Genomic DNA, 23,905 nt, shown 5'->3' with positions numbered 1-23,905 from the left:
GCTGCTCTGCAAAGATAACTAATAATAGCAATATTTATTTTTTCTATGAAGTTGGTAAAAGAGGCTGCAACAGTTTTTTGTTTTTTTTTAGAATTTTAATTATTGATTAATCTTAACTAATCAATCATTTATCTATATATACTCAGCAAAAAATAAAAGGTCACAATTTCCCAGAGCCCAAGGTAATGTATTCAGATTGCTTGTTTAGTCCAACTTAGTCAATTTACAATGTGAAAAATAAAACAGAGAAAAATGCATTTGACCATAATATATTCTGCATTCTGCTTGAAAACTAATTCATTGAAAGTTACCAAGTAATTTTCTGTTAAGTCAATCAGCAGCTGTATGATTTGTATATAGACAATGCATGGTGTTATCCATTTGTTGTTGCTCTTTGTATGTATCTATTTTCCCACCTACTTAATTGTAAATAATAGTCATATGCTTATGTTTACTTATGTTAGTTCAGCTTTGTTGTCCTTGTGTTTTGCTGTATGTCCATGTGTATATTTGTGAACATTATTATGGTTACTGCGTGTAAGTATAGCGAGCCACTAGAAACGAGAGTCCATTTCCTTGTGTGTGTTCACAAACTTGGCCAATGAAGCTGATTTGGATTTTAATTGTTACTTTATAAAGTAAACTGGCATTAAAAAAACAATTCTAAACACTAAATTGCTTGTGGAAAAGATAAGAAAAGAAAAGAAAAGAAAGCAGGCCTCAAATACCACAAAAACTAGGATGTGGAACTCTTGCCATCGTGTTAATACTGTGTGTTAGTACTTAGTGTAAGTACGTACGTACCTTAATTTGTCAATGAGAAATTTAAATAAGATAACCTATCTTGCTCAACTCAGCCTCTGCACTGAATTTATTTTAACCATTCAAAACTGTAGCAAACTGGCAGGTATAGCTTGCAAAAACTGTTAGCTATCTAAATATACAGGATTCAAATTTTAATGTAACATACATACACCTGTTAATTAACATGTAAGAGTTGCTATAAGTCGTTAAAATAACTGTGTTATGATGATATACACTGGGCTACCAATGAATAAATAAATAAATGAATAAATTAAATTCCTCTGGCTTCTGGCCTAAACTAATTTCATCAAATTTCCGTGGCTCAGTCAGTGAATTACTCAGCCTATAGAGTTACCTGGGTCACATCATTACAGGCCATAGATATTGTATTATTTATAATATTGTTACATTTTAAAAACTATATACACATGACTCAACAAACTATTTGTAATTTGCATCATTATAAAATGACACGAATTAAATCAATTATTTTGAAGATTTCTACCGGATGTTCCACACTAACTGCAGCTTGCTTAACTCCTGCTGATCACACAACAGCAGGGAGGAAAGTAGCTCAAACATCAGAAACGCCAAACAGCTGAAAATCAGACTTTCGTCGAGGGAAAAAAATAATAGTATGAACGAAATGTTAAATACTGACGGATAACGTATTCTGTCTGTAATTGGACACATTATTAGACAAAACAGCGCAGGACTGACTAAGCTAACAACCGTGTAACGTTTACTCAAACCAGCTATTACAAGCTAACGTTAAGATTTATAATTATCAGCATCAGTGTGGCTTTAACTAATGAAATTGTTATCTTGACGGCCATGTAATTAAGTCACAGGTGTAATAGTTAAAGCTGTTCGTCACTTGGCTAGCTGACTTTACTGTTTGGTAATTCCGATGTATTCAAATGTAGGGATACGTTTTATGCTAGTTTCGTGATTCTGCACCTTCGTGTCTCGTGAAACTTTGTGCCTGGTTCAATATTGGCTGTCGTTACAACCTGCAGCTCCAACTCTGTGTGGCCTTAAAAACAGTGTTTATCTTATAAGTTTAAGTTTCTCGCCGCTACCTGTTTCTCAAAACTTACATTCTTCCTCTTGTCTGTTTGTGTGTCTGTTTGTTTTTTTGTTGCATGTCTCTGTGTGTGCTCCAGGTGTTATGTTTTCCCGCAGGTGGAGGTTTGGTTGGGACAGGTACAGTGAGGTGGACCTCTTCACAGACCGCCATGAGACCAGTGCAGAGACTCTCTCCCAGGCCATTAGAGCTGCAGCGTCTGAGGAGCCAGACGCAGACGGCAGCGTGCTTTTTGGAGAGCTGCAGGGCACTGTGGTCGGCCTCAGATATTATACAGGAGTGGTAAGGATCAATCAGGGTCACCTCTATTCTTCAGAGGAGGCGAAACAGAACTGCCACGAATTGCCACCTAGTGCAGATATACCCTGAGAAATAATCTGTTTTTGACTCTCTGGACAGGTGAATCAAGGGGAAATGGTTGGTTTAGTACGAGAGCCCCAGAATCCACACGACCGCAATGCAGTGATGGTCGCCAACATTTATGGTAACCAGGTGGGACACATTAAGCGGGAGCTGGCAGCAGCTATGGCCCACGTCATGGACAACAACTTGGCTAAAGTAGAGGGGTGAGTAAATTGTGATTGGTGTGTCAGTGTCCTCGCTGTGCAAGGATATGATTTTTTGCAACATCTTCATTAATATCAGCCTAGAAATCCCACATCAATACCTGACTAACCCTGAACGGACGCTAAAATAGCTGCTTTTGACAACTTCTCCCCTTAAATACCTGTATTGGATTTGATTTTCCAAATCATTGTTTATTTTCATGTACTCCTTTTTCATTTTCATTCATTTCTGTTAAGAGGAACATTGAGTTCTTGTATGCACCATGATTACAGAGGGTTAAAACTGAACATCTGTGAGTTTATGTTTGAGTGTGTGTGTCATTGCTTGTTTCTCTGCTGCGTCAGGGTGGTGTACTCAGGCACGAAAAACAAGTTTACCATGCCTGTGATGCTGTCTTTCTGGGGCAGAGAAGAGAACAAAAGTGCTGTGATTGAATGCATGGCACGTCGCGGTTATAAACTGAACACAGGTGGAGGCAGACCAGCAGGTACACATATACACTCAACTGTCCAACCTCACTTTCATCCTGATGGAAAACCCCTTAGATTGACGCATGTAGCTCACACTGTTGCATTACAAATGTCGGTTTTCAGTTGTCATTAACTTCATTGCTTATTTTGTGTTTGTGGATGTGTGTGTGTGTGTGTGTGTGTGTGTGTGTGTGTGTCTGCATGTTTGATTTCAGGTGCAAGTCAAGCATCATATAAAAGTTCAGGGGGAGGTTCATTGCCATCTAAAAAAGGTTTGACCATCCCACTAACTGCAGAGGAGGTAATCTACTCAAATTGAGTTCATATGATATATAATGGTATAGCATGAGGTTTATGCAATATTTTAATGAAATATTTGGCAAACATCTGCAGAGGAGAAATCACATGGCAACATCCTTCTTCTTTCTTAATGTGTCCAATTGTGACAGTACATTTTTGTATTTTAGAGAAGTCATTGTTCATCATTTTTAAATGTATAATTTTCATGCTAAAATTAAATGAAGTGACAATACGTTTGCAGTCATGTTGTAAACATTGTGGAGCAGCCTTAATACAACTTAAGCTTTATTTATTTTTTACACATATTGTATTTCTTTTCTTTTCCAGCTGAAGAATGCATTTGATAATCTGTTCCAAGGCTTGATGGAGAGCAAAGACGGGGAGAAAGAAGCAGCCCAGGTACAGTACTTCCTTGATCTGTTTGTCTGTCTGCATTTTACATATCTGACTATACATTTGTCTTATTTTGCATTTGTTTCTACTCTCACAATGCGTCAGTCAAAAACTAATGATTTCATCTTGTTTCTTATTGTTTGAATAATATTATTTTTAACCTCAGATTTCTTTATTATTTTCAGTAAATGGAAAACAGTGGCCAATAGTCTCTTTTACAAGAATATTATTTAGAGCCCTGTGTGTTTAGACTCTTTGCTATTGGTCCTCTTTAATGCTGCTGAATTAGAAATTAGATCTTACTCTGCATTTAACAAATTGGAAGTTGCTATGGATAAAAGAATCAGCTAAATGTCTCAAATTTAAATGTAAAATGTATGTTTACAGAAGTAAGAGAAATAATGTCACATGAGGAGACAACCATCCATTATTCTTCTTTTCTGGTTTCCCTTTTTTTTTTTTTTTTTTTTAATCAGTGTCTTGCATTCATCTCTCTCCCTCTCTCTCTGTAGTCTGTGGGTACTCCTCTCCTGCTTCATCAGAAACAGGCGTTATCCTGGATGTGTGCTCGAGAAAACAAATCTGCATTGCCGCCCTTCTGGGAGAAGAGAGGCGAGCTGTACTACAACACCCTCACGTGTTTCTCTGCCAAAGAAATACCAGAGAGGGTTCGTGGGGGAATACTGGCAGATGACATGGGACTGGTGAGTGACACACACTGTTACTTGTAAACTGTTAAGAGATGTAATATTATTAGTTTTAAAAATATGTGTTTATTGATGAATTACAAGTTAATTCATACATTCACTGATTATGTTATGTTTGGTCTGTCACTGGTTACCGCATAGAGTAGAAAAAATGTGTGTGCAAAACTTTTGTTTGCATCGTTGACAATCAGGCAGGAAACATGAGATGATATGTTGCCTCCAATGAATGAGGAAGGACAAGATTAAGCTGCTCCTGTCAGAGCTGCTTTTTTTCCTACAATTAGCACAAAAACAGACGTCACACTGCTGCTATCCTAGCAGACACGAATCAACACTAAAACCCGTGTTTGTGTTTCTCAGGGAAAAACTCTTACAACCATCGCTCTGATCCTCACCAACTTTCACAACGGGAAGCCACTGCCTGTGGAGAAATGTGTAAGCGTAGCTGTGCTGAATATGTTCTTTTCAATCAGCCAAAGTGACTTGTGGTCAACTGTAATGTTTGTTTACATGTGTGCAGGGGGAGAGGTCTTCCCCCATCAAAGCCAAAAGTAAACTAAAGATGGCTGCCAAACTGGAAGGTACACACAACTTTTAATAAAATTTCTGCTGCAGAGTTGCTGATTTATTTTTTTATTTTTTCTTCATGCTCATTCTTGCTTCAACTCTCTCTCTCTCTCTGTGGCTATACATGAGGGCATTTGCACAAACTTACATGTAAGTAAGTCTAACACTAACAGGAGAGCTGTTGTGGCGTCTTTTTTTTCAGGAAGCAGCAGCGCAGGTGATGGAGTAGGAGTGAGTGGTACAGCAGCTGGTTCCCTATGCTCAGACCCGTAAGTGTGTTTTAAATGAATATGACATGCTGGCTTGATATTGTAACTGATATAGTTTTAATTATAGCTCCATAGCTAATCATACCTGAAGGAAAGAATACACATTTTCTGCACCTGGACATGTTTTCATACAGATCTCCATATATGCTACGTTTGCACACCTGCTCTGTAAACCTAATAATGTTTAGGGCCATCACTTTCTTTTAACATAACCTGATATGTTCCTGTATTGGTCAGTCCCCGGGTGGAGGTGATCTGTGCTGATACACCAGACATAGTGGAGATAACGGGCGAGTCAAAAAAAAGTAAGAACTGACAGTGAAAAGCTACACATTACCTTTCTCAGTTCTAAGTTTTTGTTGGCACTGTGTGGCTTTTGTCTTCTTTCATGGCTGACATACATTTTTACCCAATTTCTCCACCTACAGGTATGAGCCAAGAAAAAATGAAAGCCGCTAAGCGAAAGCCCAGTAAAGGTACAACACACCAGCTGTTTGTGTGCTATGATATTTGCGTGTCAAAATTGTTTTAAGTACCAGTTATGATTCTCAATGATCTCAATCATTGTAATCTGTATGCCTAAAATGCAAGGGGCCACCGTGTTGCTGGAGGATCTGGACTTTGCTGCAGCGCTGGGTGGCTCAGCATCAGATACAGCCCCAAAGAAGAAGAAAGCTGCCAAGAAGGCCACTCCCACACCGAGTGAGTTTCAACACTGTGTTTTTTACATGGTGATTTTTTTAAAGAAGGTTTATGCAGTGAAATTGGAGATATGTGTTTATCTTTTCTGTGTGCAGGTGTGGAATCCTCCATCACTGAGAGTGCAGATGAATTATCGGCTAGAACGACTCTCATCATCTGCCCTCTCTCTGTGCTCAGCAACTGGCTGGTAGGAATACAGCCTCACACAAGACATCACACACACAGACACCCAACTCTATCAAAATACAATTTACAGATGAAGCAATTAGTCAATTAATTGATTAGTCGTTAAACACAAAATAATGCGCATCTATTCAGATGTGAGGACTTCATGCTTTTCTTTTTCATAGAGGACAGCAAATAGAAAATATTTGAGTTTGGGATGGATGTTTGAATAAAAAACAGCAAGTTGAACTCGGGCAAGTTCAAAGTATTTTCTAACATTTATACACAACATTATTTATTAGGAAAATAATCAGCAGATTAATTGATAATGAAAATTATCATTAGTTGCAGCTCTAGTGCTGTTACGAGAAAGGCTAGCCTGTAAGCTACTCTTGGTGAAATTGCATACTGTTACAGCAAACAGCCGCATTGTAACACCAGATTGAATGCTGCCTTCGTCATCCCTGGAGTCATTGTGTGTCATCTTTTCTTCCTCTCTCCTTTGTGTGTGCGTTCAGGACCAGTTTGAGCAGCATGTGGATCCCAATGTCAAGCTAAATGTGTATCTGTATTACGGCTCGGAGCGCAACAGGAGCAAGACGTTTTTATCGTCCCAGGATGTGGTGGTCACGACCTACAACGTTCTGTCTGCTGATTTTGGGGTGAGCGAATACAGATTACATGTATGTCAGTGGCTGCGAGGTGAACTGATGTGTTCACACAGAAAAGACACATGGGAGACAAACTTGATATGGTAGTACAGACTGCATTAATTTATTTTGATGAGCACAATTATCCAAAAGCAAAGGGATGTCTTTCCTGCACCTTGACTGTATGTTTTAGTCCATGTCAATACGTGTTTGTTTCTGTTTCAGCATAAGAGTCCGCTCCACGGGATCAACTGGCTGAGGGTCGTGCTGGATGAAGGACACGTCATTAGAAACCCAAACGCACAGATGAGTAAGGCTGTGCTCAACCTGAAAGCTATCCGGCGCTGGATTCTTTCAGGTACACTGTCTTTAAACACACACAAGCATATATGGATTATTGTCATCTCTTTATATAATTGTATTGTGTCCAAATTCTTGTTTTCCAAATGTTGTAACTGACAATTCATTTTAATAAGTTAAACCTTGAAAAAAGCTGTTAGGTACTGGTTATAAACTGTCATTTTGAATACTTTAGTGATATAGTTATGTTTAAGCATATCATCCTTCTTCTACTTCTGCAGGTACTCCTATCCAGAACAGTGTCAAAGACCTGTGGATGCTGCTGGCATTCTTACGACTCAAGCCATTCGACGTGAGAGAGTGGTGGAACAGAGTGATCCAGAGACCCGTTACTCAAGGACACAGGGGCGGCGTGCAGTGAGTGCTCACTGATACACTATTTTACACTGCTGCATGTAGTAATAATACTCCAGAGGGCACCATTCATTTACTGTAAGTAAGCAATGGTACAGTCAGTCTGAGAAAAGTTATTGCTGAGGAACAATCTTATTCCATTCATATTCTAATAAATATGTGTATATACTACATGTTATACAATCATTTTGTTTCCCCTAACTGTAATTTTACTATTGTTTACAACTTCTTGCTGGTTGTTCTTGCTAGTAACAAACAGAATTGGTTTTAAAAGCCAGACTGACTCTGGTGATTGCATACACTTGACATTATTTGGCAACTTTTTGTCAATTTAGATAAAGTAGAAAAGTCAATTTAGATACTTTAAATACACATATCATAGCCCAATGATATGGCCAGCACCTTGGATAATTGCTCGCTGCCATCATCATCTGATTGTGTGTGTACATGGGTGAGAGAGGCAAATCGGGAAGCACACTGAAGAGAAAAGTTCTCCTGTAATTGATTATAGGCCAGGTTGCTATTTTATAGGATAGTTAGATAATCTAACAGACTACAATGAGTTCCCTGTGTAGTATCCTGAGTGAGTTATGAAAGTTTGTCATATTATAATTCTGATCATCAGTCAATGTTAATAAACTGACTGTGTGCAGGAACCTTCAGACCCTAGTGAAGTGCATCACCCTGCGGCGGACCAAGAGCAGTGAGGTGAATGGCCGCCCCCTGGTGTCTCTGCCTGAGAAGACCGTATATGTGGAGCAGGTGGAGCTGAGCCAGCAGGAGAGAGAGGAGTACGAGCTGGCTCGCAATGAAGGAAGAAACACCATCAGCAGGTGCGTGTGTGTGTGTGTGTGTGTGTGTGTACATGCATGTGTGTTTGAAGATAGTAATTTTGACAGGTGGCAACTTGCAAGGAGTAATTAGATTAGTATTATATTATTATAGTATTAGCATTTGACAGGACAAATACTATTGATACTGTTGAATGTTATAACAATTTTCCATTGTTTTATATGAATGTGTGTGTGTGTGTGTGTGTGTGTAGATATGTAGCAGAAGGGACGGTGCTGAGGAATTATGCTGATGTGTTGGCCATCCTGATGAGGCTTCGACAGCACTGCTGCCACCCTGATCTGCTGGCAAAGATGTCCTCAGATTTAGGTAAAACCTGCAGTCTGATAAGATAATGATGTGATTCAGGAGAGCAAAGCTTCTGAACTCACTTGATATAACACCTAGAGATTTCTAATAATGATTTATTTGTTTGCTTGACACGGTGTGTTTTTAAAAAAGGAAAAAAACAATTGCTTCTACTCAGATAGTCCTAGTTTGCCTTGTTTAAGGTCTAGCACACCCACACAGGTGTTTTCAATGTTTTGGCTTAATTAGACTTCTCTTCAGGTTAAAGTTGGCTGAAGAATTTGCTGAGATCACAGCTGGTTATGAAGCACATTGACCATCTGCCATTTGCAGAAATTAAGTGCCTTCATTTCAAAGGTGAAGTTCACCAAAATAAAAACAAAAACAAGTTCAGCTGCGCTGCCGATGTTGAGCCCAAACACCCCACCATGAATAACAAGTACAGCCCAGCCAGACATAAAGTTATAAGTTGCCTTATTCCATCTGTATACCAAAATGAACAGGTGACTTTACTAAGAGCGTTTCCTCCACACACCCACAGTCCTTAGAGCAGATGTAATCAGCCAGAATAATTGAAAACACCTGTGTAGATGTTGCATCGGTGGGTGGGGGCTTTCATTTGTATCTGATGACAAGAAAACCACAGGTGTAATGAATAATATTAACGATGGGTCAACTGCATTTAAGTTTACAGGGCCCTGGTTCTCTGTATGATGTTTGCTTGCTTGATTTACTTCCACACCTCATTGGAAAGGAGGCATCTTTAATGCTATAATTGCACTGTGTTTTCCTGTTATTCTTATTATTCTGTCAGTAGCATGCTGTAGCACTTTTTTCATTCATTACTCATTAAAAACAATAGAAATGAATAGAAATATTGTTGCTATTTCTGCCTCATTTCAACAATATTCTTTGACAGAATTCGGGGACAGATTGATCATTTGGTAATTTGATCCTCCTCTGCACCTGTATCATTATGGTCCCCATACAAGATTCACTTTAGCTTTTCAGTGTGATTTGTGCATTTGAAACTTGGACAATAACTTCATTATGAGCTTACAACATAATACATCACATCTTGAAAAGATTCAAATATTGTCACCTGATGCACATCAAGCTTTTGGGGCTGATTCCAATTACTGTAACACTGTTATACTGTTCATTTAAGCTGTGTGTTCTTGTGTAAATATTTAGTTCCTCTGTCTTAATACAGGATTCAGAAAGATTTCTCTCCTCTGACTTCATTTGCTTACATATATGTTTGTATCAAAGATTTCTTTCCCACTCCGTGCCCTCCCTTTGTCTGTAGGTGCTGCAGCGACGCCTGCAGAGCTGCGAGAGCGTCTGATAGAGAAGCTGCGGTTAGTGTTGGCCAGCGGCTCTGATGAGGAATGCTCTGTGTGTCTGGACTCCGTCCGTCTCCCTGTCATTACCCACTGCGCCCACGTTTACTGCCGGCCCTGCATCGCCCAGGTCATCAGCTCTGAGCATGTATGTATGCTGCCCTCAGCAGAGAGGGGTTTGTACTTTTGTCATCATTTGATTTAACTCAAAAAGTACATTTTTACTACCATATAATCAGTTATTTAGCTGTTAATCTTTTCCCTATTGTGTGTGTGTGTGTGTGTGTGTGTGTGTGTGTGTGTGTGTGTGTAGGAGAAGGCGCGCTGCCCTCTCTGTCGAAGTGAGATCAAGACCAGTGAGCTGGTGGAGTTTCCACAGGAGGAAATGGAGGAAGAGAAAAGCACAAATTCCGAGAGGTGGAGGACAAGCTCAAAGGTACACTGTACATAATGAGGGTGCAAGGTTAACAGGAGTTAAACCTTTAACATTCTGTATGTGACAAAATATTGTTACCATTTTTAAGTTTTACATATTAGTGCAGAAAATTATTAATCATTTTAATTAATTTTATATTTTATTTGCTTGTTGGTCTAATTTTGCAGCTTATAAGATGATCAGTATCAGCAGGAACAATCAAAGTTTTCTGAAAAATGAAGTCTTCAACGGAAAATTAAATGCTTAAATACAAAAGGCAACGATGGAAAATGGACTTGTATGCTACCATGTGAGAGTGGTGTCGTCCGTCCTTTGACGTTTGTTTGTGTTTCCGCAGGTGCAGGCGCTGATGGGAAACCTGCTCAGGCTGCGAGGTGAAGACAGCACCATCAAGTGTTTGGTCGTCTCTCAGTTTACACGTTTCCTTACCAAACTGGAGACTCCACTCAAGTAGGACACACACACACACACACACACACACAGTGAGTGCAGGGAGGATAGTGTAGTTGTAGGGTGAAGATAACACGAAGGTCACACAAGTAGCAAAAGAGTGCAGAATTAAACATTTCTCTCACATTTCCCTGTTTTTGATAATAACATCAACAATGAAATTAACTATAACCTGTACGACGAAGGAGTTCCACACAGGGGATAGTGGCCCACTAAAGTGGTGATTAGAGATGGATGAAAGAAATGGAGTAAACTGCACTAACAGAACTTCACATTATCTATTACAACAGATTTTGTTATAGCATTCAGTGTGATCTGCTCTTGAGTAGAAGATTTTTTCTAAATTCCATTTTCATTTTCATTTGTTTTCCTTGTTGTGCACCAGAGAGCATGGCTTCGGTTTTGTGCGTTTGGACGGCACCATGAGCCAAAAGAGGAGGTCCCAGGTGATCCAGGAGTTTCAGAGCTCCGCAGCCGACAGCCCCACAATCATGCTGCTGTCACTCAAAGCTGGAGGGGTGGGGCTTAACTTGACCGCTGCATCTCGTGTTTTCCTTATGGACCCTGTAAGTATTTATTTTGGCGAGGAACCGAGCACATTTGCACATACAGCCACACTTAAGACTCAGTTTATAGTTTTTCAGATAGTGTATATTTAAATGTTTTTTGGGTTAAGGTTAATTTTACATTTATATTACATTTAAATTGAATGTTATTTTGAATCTATTGATAAATTTTGATTGATTTTTGTTCGAGGTGAGATCATAAGTGTGTGTTCTTAAGCTTAACTATATGAATGGGTTTTAGGCATGGAACCCAGCTACTGAGGAGCAGTGTATTGACCGCTGCCACCGTCTGGGCCAGAAGAGGAACGTCGTCGTCACCAAGGTCAGAAAACTGGGCCTCTGTGTGCTCCTGTTGTATTGGGGTCTGCAGTGAAAGCTTGGTGGATTTCTTGATGGTGGCAAGGCATCACATTTTTTGCACCATGTTCTATAGTTTTTATTTTACATTGTGAAGACTGAACAGCTGTTTGTACTGTATGTATGTATCTCAGATTCCTGCTCAGGTATGTGACGATTGGAATGATTTCTTATTTCAAAATGTCTTTAAAATATCCATCAGTTTTAGACTAGAGAGAGGTACATTAGAAAGATCACTGACTTGAATATTTTGTTTGTTTGTGTATGTTTATTTTGTGTGCGTCTGTTGCTGCAGTTCATTGTGAAGAACTCAGTCGAGGAGAACATGGTGAAGATCCAGAGGCAGAAGCAGGACTTGGTGGAGAAGGCGTTCGGCTCCACAGGCACCGACAGGAAAACCTCTCGCATTGATGACATTAAAGCTCTGATGGAGCTGTAATTGGCCAGGAATAATGTGTTAACATGAAAACAACACAAACATTGTGTTGTACTCTTCACTTCAGAGTCAGACACTTCACATCTGAAGTGTAGCAGAGAGTTTTTGCACACAGTTGTTGATGTTTTGTTCATATTTTGAAAGGTTTAATTTTTTTTATAGCTGGTCAGTAGCATTTTAAGTTCTGTTTTATTTCTGCTTTTATTTAATGATTGTTTTGATACATTTACAAGACGCACCACTTGGCAATCTTTAATTTCATTCAGTTGTGATATACCACTCGTTTGTCTTGATCCGAGCTGTGCTGAGGCATGGAGGTGGCCGATACAGATTTTGTACGGGATGAGGAAATAAATACCAACCTGCTGTTGCATAAAGAAATGCAGACTACCGATACTGTACCTGTATTTAACCACAGCAGCTTTCAGAGATTATGTGTGACATTCAAGGTGAAAATGATATGTGCTGGTTGTACTTACTTAAAAGGGAAGATTTTCTGCTTGTACTCTACTTGTACTGTTATATGTTGTAAACTGAATATCTTTTGAGTTTTGGATTGTTGGTTGCACAAAACAAGACATTTAAATATATTATCTGGGGCTGTTGCTATAACTTGTTACAGTCATACAATCAAAATGAAACAAATGAAGTAAGGTTGGATGAAAAATGTTTTTAACCAGGTCTTTATTAGCGCTTTAACAGGGATGGACAGTTAACAGCTAGGAAACAGGTCTACATTATGCTCCACTTCCACCATCATGCTGTTCAGGATTTAGCAAACAAGATTAATAAAATCACATGTGGACTTTTCGGTCAACCTTGTCGGCTTCTTGTAGGAAAGTGTATGATGGAGTAAGGATTGTATTTTAGTTATTGTTAGGCATTGTAGATTGTAGTTTAAGAGCACACAAGCTGGAGTGAAGTAAAGGAGGTATTGGCAACAGGAAAGGAGAGGCACGACAAAGTTAAGTTTGTTGTGCTACTAGCAGCAGTTACAGTAAATTAGGTTTTGTAAACAGTGAGCGGCAATAAGGCAGCTGGTAATACTACAAACGGGAAGTGATGAAACCCAGTACATGGCACAAAGAGACACTGATGTGGGTCTGGCAGGGACGTAACATGCAGGGCACATATGCAGATGACAGATGTCTGGGGGGGAAGTGCACTAGTGTTTAATCCCGCACAAATACACACAAAACTGACGACATCACTTTAGGATGTGGGTGGAAGAACTTCAGTACTGACCCACGTTTTAACTCTGTGCCATGCAAATACAACACAACAGGCCTAGCCTTAATACAATACAAGTCACAGGGAGCTGGTGAGTGTCAGAGGCACGGATAGGGAGGTTAATCTATGTACTCTGGTGAGGTGAACACTCTCAAGATTAAAGTGAGATTGTCGTAGCTGGCTGAGAAGGAGAGCATGGACTGCGAGAGGGAGGTGAGCCAGTTGCTGCATATTTAGTTTAAAGTGATTTAGGTAGAAAGGTTTATTGCAGGACAGGCGTTGTGGTAAAATCCAGAAACAACTTTTTAAACTTATTGATTTCCCTTCAGCCGCCACAGGGTTGGCCCGCCATTTTTTCAGTTTCTGTTGTTGCTGAAATTTTCCACAGGTTAGGAAGACTCGGGACTATGTCTCCATCTCCATCAGATGCACAAGAACACTTGAAAAGGAATAGTTAGACATTTTGGGAACACGCTTATTCGCTCTGCTGTCAAGAGTTGGCTGAGAGGATAAGATATATGAAGCTACCACCTGCAGCTTAGCATGAAAGACTGGAAACAGCAAAAATTCCACTTACCAGCACCTCTGAAGCTCACTAATTAACTAATTGTATGTGCCTTGTTTAATCCATACAAAAACCAAAGTGTGGAAGTTAAAATTCACTGTTAAAGTGTTTATGTACCAGACTATTTCTTGGCCTGGAGCAGTCGCTAGGTTCAGAGGGAGTTGCTGCGCCTGGATAAGAAATAATCCAGTATATATATTGTAATTTATAGACTTTTGTTTTTGTATAAATTAAACAAAGTACAACCTGTTAATTAGTGAAGTTCAGCGGGGCTAGTAGGTGGACATATTGTAACCTCAGCACTCCATACTTTACTTTGTGCTTCAGCCCCGTAGCGCTGCACAGTTTGTTTTTTATCTCAGCGGTGAATTATATCGTCAAAGATATTTTCAGGAACTCACACGTTTACTGTTCTCCCAGACTTATAAAATGTTTGCCCGGGTCAAAACCAACATTTAAATGCTACATTTATACCCACAGCCTCTGTCTATCATAGCCCGACAGCTCAGCACAGAACATGTGCAGAGCTGAGCGGCTTTGTCATTGTAAATACGTTTGGATATAAACACCAGTTTTGCCCTGGGTAAACATTTTATCACTCTGAGCAGATAGTAAACATCTGTGAGATTACATAAATCTGTTTGAAGATGTAACCCACAGCTGGATTAAAAAACACATGTAACATGGTTTTCACATGGAGCACTATGAGACCAAATCAGAGTAATGTGCACAGTCTGAGGTTGCAGGTTTTGAGAGGTTTAATTTGGGGCAAGCTGTTCTCCCCTGCTTCCTGTCTTTATGCTAAGCTAAGCTTCATATTTACCATACAGACGTGTGTGGTATCGATCTTCTTATCTAATTCTCTGCAAGAAAACAAATGAGCACATTTCCCAAAATATCAAGAATGAATGGTATGAGTGCAAGGGAATGTCAAACTTATACTCTCTGTCATTTACACACATGACAGGATGCAGAGTATGAGGCTGAAAGTTGCACAGAGGCCTTCATTCAGTCACCCGCTCATCAAGCCTCTGTGATTGGCTGAGCGGTGGTTAAATCTCCCACCCACACAGAGCTTCAGACGGTGCTCCCTCTGTCTGTGGAGCTCGCTCGCCTGACTGCTACTTGAGGAAGGAGTCAAGCTTTCGCTCGATGTTGGCGAAGGAGTCATCACCCATGTAGTCGATCTGGCCCGCTTCCCAGCGCTGCTTCCTCTCCTCTGATGAAACCTTCTGAGGAGGAGGAGGAGGAGGAGGAGGAGCTGAGTGCGAAGGCTGCTCTCCCACATCCTCATGAAGCTTACCCTGTGTGACAGACACAGAGAGAGAGAGAGAATGAATGAATCACTTGATAAAACCGCAGCAATACTTTATAAGGACTGGTTTCCCCAAGTTCAGCCATGCTTGGCTTTCCCTCAGCTGGAATTTCCTCACAGGGGAATTGGCTCTTTTCTGCCCTCCACACAATCAGGTTAATGCAGAGTCAAAGTGCAACAAGACGTTTAGCAACACACTTGCAGCAGATAAGAGTTGAGTTCGTCTCTGGGCTTCCTCCAGTGGATGTGCACTAAAGACCCCCCCTCCCCCACATGCATTAAGACATAAAAATACTCTGCTTTGAGTATTACTCTGTGTCTGATTAATACATCTACTCATTCTCTCTCACTGACAAATACAGAATCTATGAATCTATTTAAAAGTTTAATTGCTGGACATATGTCTCCAACTTCACAATAAAGTCCATGCTCAGTGTGTATGAACGGAGGATTCCAATGTCCACGTTACACGTGTGGAAGCGGCACATCGGATCACGGCAAAGCCCCAAACTAGTCGTAGTGATCTCACAAAAACACACTCGTATGCCCACGTCTTAAACTCTGATTTAAAGTGGCACACGGAAACGTTTCTCCTTCAGCAGATGAGTTCAAAGGACTTTAAAACTCAACTACATAAATTCTGACACAAAAAAGAACAAAACCTTCCTCTTACAAATGAAAAATTAGAATTCATAAGCAATTGAAACGCAGTTACTGTTATGGTTTCAGCAGCTTGTCCACAGCTTTAAGATTAGCTAATGTCAACAAACTTTAGATAGATATGGCTGTGTAAGATAAATGGGTAAGTTCACTGATTTCTGCTCAGTTCTCAGTTCTGACTCAAGAAAACTTTGGGAAATGAAGAGAAATTCATTGTGCAATTGCCACTCTTGGTCACATTGATGGCATAGTGTCTAATAAAATAATAAATCTGGATCTACATCTAGATCACTATGATTATCTTTTGAAAAATAGTCCTGAATTTCAAAGTTTTCTTGGTGAACAGATAGTCTCAGCCAGTGGAGTCAGGGACTCGTCTGTAAAAACTTATCAGTGTGACACAATATGGCACAGCTTCAGGCAACTGGGCAAAGCTGCAAGTGCTGGCAGCTATCCTTTAGTTTGAATTAACTCACAGCTATTTCACTGCAGTGCTGTTACGACAGACAGTGTGGCAACTTCCTGCAACTCTGTTAATTGCTCACAGTTGTTGCCGGCCTGGCACCCTGCGCATTTCATTGAAGACAGCGAGCTATTCAAGAAGTCAGGGCACTGCCGAGAGGACTGACAATACCGGCAGCAACAAACATGACTTTTGGCAACAGACCGGTGCTGAGGAATGTGGAACCAATCAGCTTTTACTTTGAAACTGTGATGATTAAAGCTAGGCGGCGTTTTGTATCTGGAGCTTAAAGCTTCAGTATGCCGCACTTTCACAGCTTGGTAACTCCACACCATGATAGATTTCCACACATGGCAGAGAAAGCAGAGTTCACCTAGTGATTAGAGGTTTCGACACAGTCAGGACACAATGATTATGCAACGTTGCTACAACAGATAAACACACACATATTCACAGCCATTCTCATTTATGTTTCAACATGTGCATGCCCACCACGGCCACACCTAAAACCAAACACTCTTCTTTCCCACACTCTGACGTACGTTCTCGCTCGCCTCTACGAAGCCGCTGTTGAACGGCGTGTCCCCGTAGGCCTGCTGCAGCAAAGGCACCACGGATTTGGCGTACACCTGCCACCACATGAGCAGGTAGTCCGGGTGTAGGTGGCAAGTGTCAGAAGACAGGGAGTGACCTTTGACCTGGCCCTTCTGAGCGTCATAGGAGCAGTGCCATGGCTTCGACTGGCCCAGGAAATGCACCACCTTCGCGTCATGGCCGTACCTGTCCAAAAAAAAAAAAAAAAAAAAGTAGGTGACAGGACGGTGAGATGACAAAAAGGAATGTAAGAGACAAAGGAGGAAGCAGGGAGGGATTGAGAGACAGGCTAAGACCTGAAACCCCCCTCTTGTGGTCTTTAAGAAATATTTCTCAAGAAGATTCATTTCAAAAATATTTTGTGAAGATATCGTTCATGATGCAAGTAGTAGTACAGTAGCTCCTGTGTTTTGAGACAGGCTTTGTCAGAATGTGTGTTGTGCCTGCTTTAAATTTCTTGTAATTCGACACACACGCACACACACACACGCGCACACGCACAACATTTGAACTGACCTTGGACAAGCTCTAACACTCAAATGCACTAAAGTCAAGTTGTTCAGGGAAAGCTACAGAATCAAGGCAATAGGACGACTAAACATGAATATGTGTGTATGTGTGTGTGTGCATGTGTGTGTGCACTCACTGTTTGAAAGCTGGCAGGTAGGAGTAGATGGCGATACTGCTGAGGTTGTAGATGAAGGGAAGGTGTTTAGAAATATCCGCCGTCGCCCAGGTGTTAAAGAAACTATTGAGAACCCCCTGATCTCCACCTACAGACACACACACACAGACACACACACACACTATAAATATTCTCATAATCATTTCTGGTTAAAGTAAAGCAAGAATAATAGACTGCTAGGAGTTCTGGTTTTGCATGTTGAAGTTCACAAACATTTACCTTATATAACCTCTCTCCTCTGGCTGCTGAAACCCAGCTGGACACACTACAGTACATACCCGAATGGTCGACACGTACACACACATACACACACACACATACACATTCTGAATGTTCCCACAGACTGTGTCCTTTCTTACATGTAAAAATAGAAGGTGAAAAGCGGTGTTGACAGTGCTGTGAGAGGATGCTGCATACAGTGAGCTTACAAACGGTGAAATCACTAACAGATGGCAGACAGGGGGCAGGGGGTGAGCTGGCAGGGTGACAACAGAGTTAGACCACATCAGGGTTAAGATTAGGACATGTCCATCTATATATGAGTTTACATGCAAGATATTAATCTCATTTTTTAGCGACAAACTTCAGTTCATTTTTTTTGGTCTTTGATCCCGTGCTGTATTTGGTTCTTGTTCACACTGTCCTATCACAAACAGAGTACAATCTGTAAACTGTTTATTCAAATAAACTCTCTCCAGCCTGTCACCATGCACAGTTAACAGTGGCTTTAGTGAGGTAAGATGAACTTTTCCTTTTTTAGTGTTCTGACGAAATGCCAACCAACACAGCTGAGTATTTACACCAACACAGCTGAGGGTTGTTCTCATGCCCATAAAATGCTGACTCCAAAGATACCGTATGGAATCCGTTCAGGTTTTCACTCAAAACACCGACAAAAGGCATTTAGCCCCGCAGCACGGCTCTGAGAATAGCAGTGTCGCTCAAATTGAAATATCTCAACATTCACTGGACGGATCACTGTGAAATTTTATACAGACATTCATGATCTCCAGAGGATAAATTCTGATGACTTTGATGATCCCATGACTTTTCATCTAGTTCCACCATCAGGTCAATAAAGGTATTCTCATCACCCTGAGCTGTACTTAACTTCAAATGTATGTTCCTCCTCCTGAAACCTCAGTTTGAGGTCAGACACTGCGCTCATGTCATTCAACACTTTGTGTATTAGTCAGTAAAGAAACAAATCATCAGCCCTCATTTTAAACATTCATTTTTCTAAATAATTACTGGCGATCAGATATCAGCATCTGTGTCTTTAAGCTTACAAAACATTGCATTTTGGTTCATCACTTCCTCTAGTGTTTTTCAGATTGTGCAAAAACTAAGAGAGCACAAGGTTCGCGTCTCACCGTCAAAGCTGCCGTTTTCCCCGCAGAACGTCAGCAACTTCTCGTGCGTCTCATTGGACGGTGTGAAGACGAAAACCCCGGAGTTGAAACAATCCGGCCAACCGGGATCTGGTGCCGCAGAAAGCTCCTCCCTCTCAAAGAGTTCATCTATATTTGACAGCACCTGAATGCATTAAAGAAAAAAAAGTTATTAATTCCTCAAATATATAAAAAGGTTTCCTTTATAAATATTTCCACTGTTGTAATTTGCGGAAAAATGCACGAATCTGATTTCAAGTGTTTAAACTCAATTTCATCTATTGTGCAGCTGAAATATTGTGGATGCAGGATTTTTGGTCTAAAAGCTACAATAGGTCATGTTCAGGTCTTAATTACAATTAACGAAATGCTGGTTTTGGAAGTGTCCACCCTTTACTCTGTCTTCTCTCATTTTTCATGCAGAAATCAACAGGACTGTTTGATACTGTGACCAAAGGAGCTGCAACAGCAAAAACAAAACTCTTAATAATGAGGTGATTTTTAAAACTTTTTTTATTTTTTTTTTTATTTTTTTAAATTGTTTTCTTTGTTATCAGGTTCCGTATCTCACCAGTGTGTCTGCGTCCATGAACACACACTTGCTGTAGTGTGTGAGAGTCCAGCAGTGCAGTTTGGTGAATGTTACTCCCAGGTCCGGACGCTTCATCAGGGCCAGATGAGCCGCATCGCCCGAGTCCACCACGTCCACCTCGCACACCTCGTCGAAAATGGAGCGCAATACATCCCTACAGCACACACACATTTATGTGAGTGTCTAAGGTGGATACAATATGTGTGTATTGAGGGGAAAGAGAGAGAGGAAAGGCAAAAATAATGGCTAAAGAGGGGACATTTTTTTCCACCCAGTGTCACCCATGTGGTGTTACCTGCAAGCTTCTGCAACATGAGGTCCGATGAGTGCAACCAGCTTCTTGGTTGTGTTGTGGTTTCGTAACGACTGGCCAAGAACCATCGCTCCCTTGGCGTAGTTGTCATTTGTTGCCAATGTCACAAAAGCTTGGTCTGCTCAGAGAAACACACACACACACGCTCATCAGCCATGTGACCGCTTGCACAAATGTTATATCTGAATTTCGGAGGGTTGTGATGAAACTGACAGAAACTACGGGCCCACAACAGCCTCATTTCTACTAAAGAACCCAGTGAAAACAACAAACGTTTCAGTCATTTGGCCTTTCTGCCCATAATGCCCACAATGTGAATGGTTTATAAAAGCATCAAAACCAATAAATTACACAATGAACTCTTTGTAACCAAGCGTTTGAAACTTTGATGCATATTGCTGCTGACAGCAATAATCACTTCATAAGTTGGCAGAACAACAGCAGGGACTGAGAGTGTAAAAGAAAACTTTATCTATAAGATCTCCTGGTATTTCACCAACTCTACTGCACACTGCTTTTGTTGTAAGACTTGCTTCCTGTACTACAGTGTGAAGTAATGGATGACTTATTAATCATGCTGATGATTAGGATAAACAAATCAACACCAGTTATGTAAATATACAATTTTCTCAATTTTCTTTTACCTACATAAAATACTGTCCATGCTACTCACATGTAGCTGTTTCAGCCTTTTTTGAACATTTATATTTATACTTGTTATTAAAGTGAGTAAACCATACTTGGATAAAAATAGTAATAATGTAGAATGCAGTGCACTTTCCACCACAAACCTGTCGATCAACCCACTGGTGCCGCTGTCTTTGAATTTGACAGCAAGCTACATTAAAATCAATGCGCCTTTTTTCCATTTTTCCACCATAACAAACATCAATCAAACCCCTCACACCCACTGTCCCGTCCCGTCCAGTTCATCTGCAGGTCTGCTGTGTGAAGTTCAGTGTGATGAGTCCCCTCATGCAACATTAACAACAGCAAGGGCAACACACTGTGTTGCTGCTTGAGTGAAAATAGGCCCAGAGCCAGCAGATATTATTCACCCAGCTGAATGTGTGTGTTGTAGTATGTTGTCGGGGGCTTCTGGGAAACCTGATCCATGTGGAAGTGTTGTAGTGGTTGCTAGGGTCTGATTCAACGAACTATAAAACGACTATCAAAAGGGTGTGAGGCCTGTGTCGCCTACAGGGCCATACAGGAAGCATGTGTTTTGTTCCCACAGAGTTATCTGTGGCTACGTGAAACCTTGTGACTTATGGACCTCTGAGTCTACCGTGATTAAAAAATTATGAGCACAGATATTAACGCTAACACATTATAGGAAACCAGTTTAAATGTATATATTAAAAAGTATATAGTGATGATGTAATGTGGAGTGAGTGCAATGATTTCAAAATAAAATGGAGTGAATTCAGTTCATGACTAATCTATACTGGGGAAATATACACTTACATATATTCTGATATCAAAATTGTTGTATGGATGTAAAATGCAGAGAGATAACATAAGATAGTGTACCTATTCTAAACTACATCAAAAACATAAGCATTGTTTCTTATATGTAATCACATATAATTATGATGCTTGATATGGTTACTTTTTAAAATCTCTCTCTTATTTTCTAAGCACCATGTTAATAGTAATACAGTGTAAAAGGTGTGACACTATGACCCTTTTATAGCGTTAGAAAAAAACCCGTCAAGGCCACACGCTGTAGCGCACGTCCACACATGAAAGCAACTGCGTCAAGTTCATCAAAGAGCCTGCATTAAACCCAGGAAGTTAATAATGTCTTCTCTCAAAACAAAATGCACATGACCTACCTAAAAAGTTTAATCAAAGAACTGTTCACAATGGTTCACAACACTGGTCCAAACTTTTTTTTGTGGAAACAGCCACAAAGACAACCTAAGTTTTAGATATTTGGAGTATGTTCAAATTCTGATTGATGTACTTTTTTAATAATTGTGCACAAAATCATAATGAACTGAACAGCTGCAATGAAAAAGAGGTAGATGTTTGTAACACGTGGGTACACAGGGCTGTATTAACCCTCTAAGGAGCCCCGGAAAACTATGGTCCCTTATTGATCCTTGTGGTTGTCCTCTTGCCTCTGCATTACCTGTGTGCCTTAATATGGCTGCATCTAGCAGTTATTTTCATTATCAATTATTATTGTCATTGCCACTTATTTTCTCTATAATCATTTCGTCTCAACAGAGTAAAATTACCATCCCATAATAATCCCAAACTGTTGCATTTTTCTGCACTAAATCTTCTTAAAATCTTCTTCTCTTCAACGATTTTTTGTGTTTCTCAACACTTGTTGCGTTTAACACGGTTTTACTTTGAAAGTTATAACCGGATGTGCTCTTTTTGTTTATCGCGAGCTTTACTGTGGTCCAAACCGCTGGAGCAAACCGTCAACTCAAACACATCAAAACCTATAAAAACGACCACAGCAAAAAATGTAAAAACGTTTCAGTCTAATCGCCTCATCTTTGTCCATGTGAGAGCAGCTGTCAGTGTTGCAGCTCGTGTTTTCAGAACCTCTTAATAATTTCGCGATATTCTGGGAGATGAGGACAGTTCGCGCAGCCCCGGTCCGGTCCGCGGTGGCCGTGTTCCGGTTTCAGTGCCGCTGCTGCGAGTGTCGGCGGAGCCCCGGCGTGTCTTACCCGACATGGTGCGCTGAGGAGAGTCAACCCGGGGGTCGGGGGTTGTGATGGGGAAGGCGCAGGGCTTGCACTGCGAAGGGCAAAGACGCAGCAGCTGCGAGCAGTCCAACACAGGAATTAAGCCCCACATTTTCCGGGTCATGTGACCAGTGACAGCTGACACGCCCCCTACGTTTTCTCTCTCTCGCTCTCTCTCTCTCCCTCTTCACACTGCAACTTTATTTGTGAGGGGAAAAATAACAAACATTAGCCATCTGCAGAAATGATGGTAAAACTATAGACCAGATGTTTTACTTTTTACTTTTACTCTACACCAGTGCAGAAAGTTATCATGCATTCAACATTTTACTTGGACCAAGTAAATCTGTAGTATGTAAGTACTGGCATCAAAATATCTAGCCTACTTAAAGTAGCAAAAGTTGAAGTAGCCTACATGTTGTCCAGAATGGCCTATTTCAGAATATCGTATTTTATACTACTGCATTATAATCATTGGTTCATCAGTGTGTAACCAACACATTAACATTGCAGATGGGCTTTTAACTAGTTAACAAAGTGCTTGGTAGTTTAATGTTTATTCTGCAGCATGACAACCTTGACCTCAGCATCATGGAGTCACTCTAGGATCACATGTGGAGACAGAGGACACTGACAGCCTAAATCCACAGAAGAGGTGTGGCAAGTTCTGTAGGATGCTTTTAACAACTTACCTGCCAAGAACAGGATCCAAGGTAAGGAATAGTTCCATGTTTTCACCCAATCTACCAGGTTTACAATAAGACACATGCACTTGGATCACTAATGATTTGTATCAGATGATTAATGTGTTAGCATAACGAATGAGTCATGTCTGATTACAAAACAGATTGATTTTTTTTTAAGTCCGGGAAAACATATCCTGTCTGCTTCAGTTTCAGCGCCAACATGTCAGCGGCAGTTTGACCTCCATCGTCATTACTTGGGTCAACTTTTCTAACAATAACAGGAAGATCCTCTGTACTCCGGCAGCTGAGCAGCTTACAGTAATGTCAGACATCAGCTTGAGCAATCACTGCCTCCGAGTGGCCATGTCTTCACATTACAGCTGAATTTAAAAAAAGCATCAAGGGCTGGACATGCAGGTGGGTGTATGATGAATCTCACCTCCAACTGCCCCATACAGACAAGTAATATAGGACATATAGCCACATATATGGACATATATGTCCCAATATCAATGTGATGTTGCCTTATAAGTCACCTATAAGGAGATACATTATTATCACATATATGCATCCTCTG

At 40.5% G+C, this 23,905-nt stretch overlaps 2 protein-coding genes across 2 annotated transcripts; one reads left to right on the top strand and one right to left on the bottom strand.

Moving 5' to 3' along the window:
* The first annotated feature begins 1,337 nt into the window (after positions 1-1,337).
* Positions 1,338-12,940, top strand: hltf (helicase-like transcription factor). The gene is made up of 25 exons (XM_023420951.2): positions 1,338-1,439; positions 1,971-2,173; positions 2,291-2,457; positions 2,803-2,945; positions 3,144-3,229; positions 3,556-3,627; positions 4,134-4,325; positions 4,689-4,763; positions 4,849-4,909; positions 5,098-5,164; positions 5,402-5,469; positions 5,593-5,640; positions 5,756-5,866; positions 5,962-6,053; positions 6,550-6,693; positions 6,907-7,039; positions 7,263-7,398; positions 8,049-8,228; positions 8,441-8,556; positions 9,845-10,026; positions 10,192-10,314; positions 10,652-10,764; positions 11,150-11,330; positions 11,572-11,652; positions 11,983-12,940. The coding sequence occupies exons 2-25, from the start codon at positions 1,976-1,978 to the stop codon at positions 12,124-12,126; spliced, it is 2,913 nt and encodes a 970-aa protein (XP_023276719.1). The 5' UTR covers positions 1,338-1,439; positions 1,971-1,975; the 3' UTR covers positions 12,127-12,940.
* LOC111665857 (glycogenin-1-like) lies at positions 12,791-22,781 on the bottom strand. Its single transcript, XM_023420952.2, has 7 exons — positions 22,625-22,781; positions 19,914-20,049; positions 19,598-19,772; positions 19,009-19,171; positions 17,597-17,723; positions 16,899-17,136; positions 12,791-15,222 (listed from the first exon to the last, which is right to left on the bottom strand). The coding sequence occupies exons 1-7, from the start codon at positions 22,764-22,766 to the stop codon at positions 15,040-15,042; spliced, it is 1,164 nt and encodes a 387-aa protein (XP_023276720.1). The 5' UTR covers positions 22,767-22,781; the 3' UTR covers positions 12,791-15,039.
* Positions 22,782-23,905: the final 1,124 nt, after the last annotated feature.

The sequence above is a fragment of the Seriola lalandi genome, unplaced genomic scaffold (assembly GCF_002814215.2).
Source record: "Seriola lalandi dorsalis isolate HSWRI2012SDOR001 ecotype SW California unplaced genomic scaffold, Sedor1 jcf7180002054660, whole genome shotgun sequence".
NCBI classification, from domain to species: Eukaryota; Metazoa; Chordata; class Actinopteri; order Carangiformes; family Carangidae; genus Seriola; species Seriola lalandi.
This window is presented reverse-complemented; position numbering and strand designations above follow the sequence as displayed.

What these genes read in the sequence shown, in the direction of transcription:
- hltf (XM_023420951.2), top strand. Translation starts at nt 1,976, where the DNA reads ATGTTTTCCCGCAGGTGGAGGTTTGGTTGGGACAGGTACAGTGAGGTG. An exon ending in CTGTGCTCAGCAACTGGCTG is followed by an intron (nt 6,054 to 6,549) that starts GTAGGAATACAG and finishes GTGTGCGTTCAG; the next exon opens with GACCAGTTTGAGCAGCATGT. An exon ending in GGAAGAAACACCATCAGCAG is followed by an intron (nt 8,229 to 8,440) that starts GTGCGTGTGTGT and finishes GTGTGTGTGTAG; the next exon opens with ATATGTAGCAGAAGGGACGG.
- LOC111665857 (XM_023420952.2), bottom strand. Translation starts at nt 22,766, where the DNA reads ATGACCCGGAAAATGTGGGGCTTAATTCCTGTGTTGGACTGCTCGCAG. An exon ending in TACCTGCCAGCTTTCAAACA is followed by an intron (nt 17,137 to 17,596) that starts GTGAGTGCACAC and finishes TTTTTTGGACAG; the next exon opens with GTACGGCCATGACGCGAAGG. An exon ending in TCGTAGAGGCGAGCGAGAAC is followed by an intron (nt 15,223 to 16,898) that starts GTACGTCAGAGT and finishes TCTGTCACACAG; the next exon opens with GGTAAGCTTCATGAGGATGT.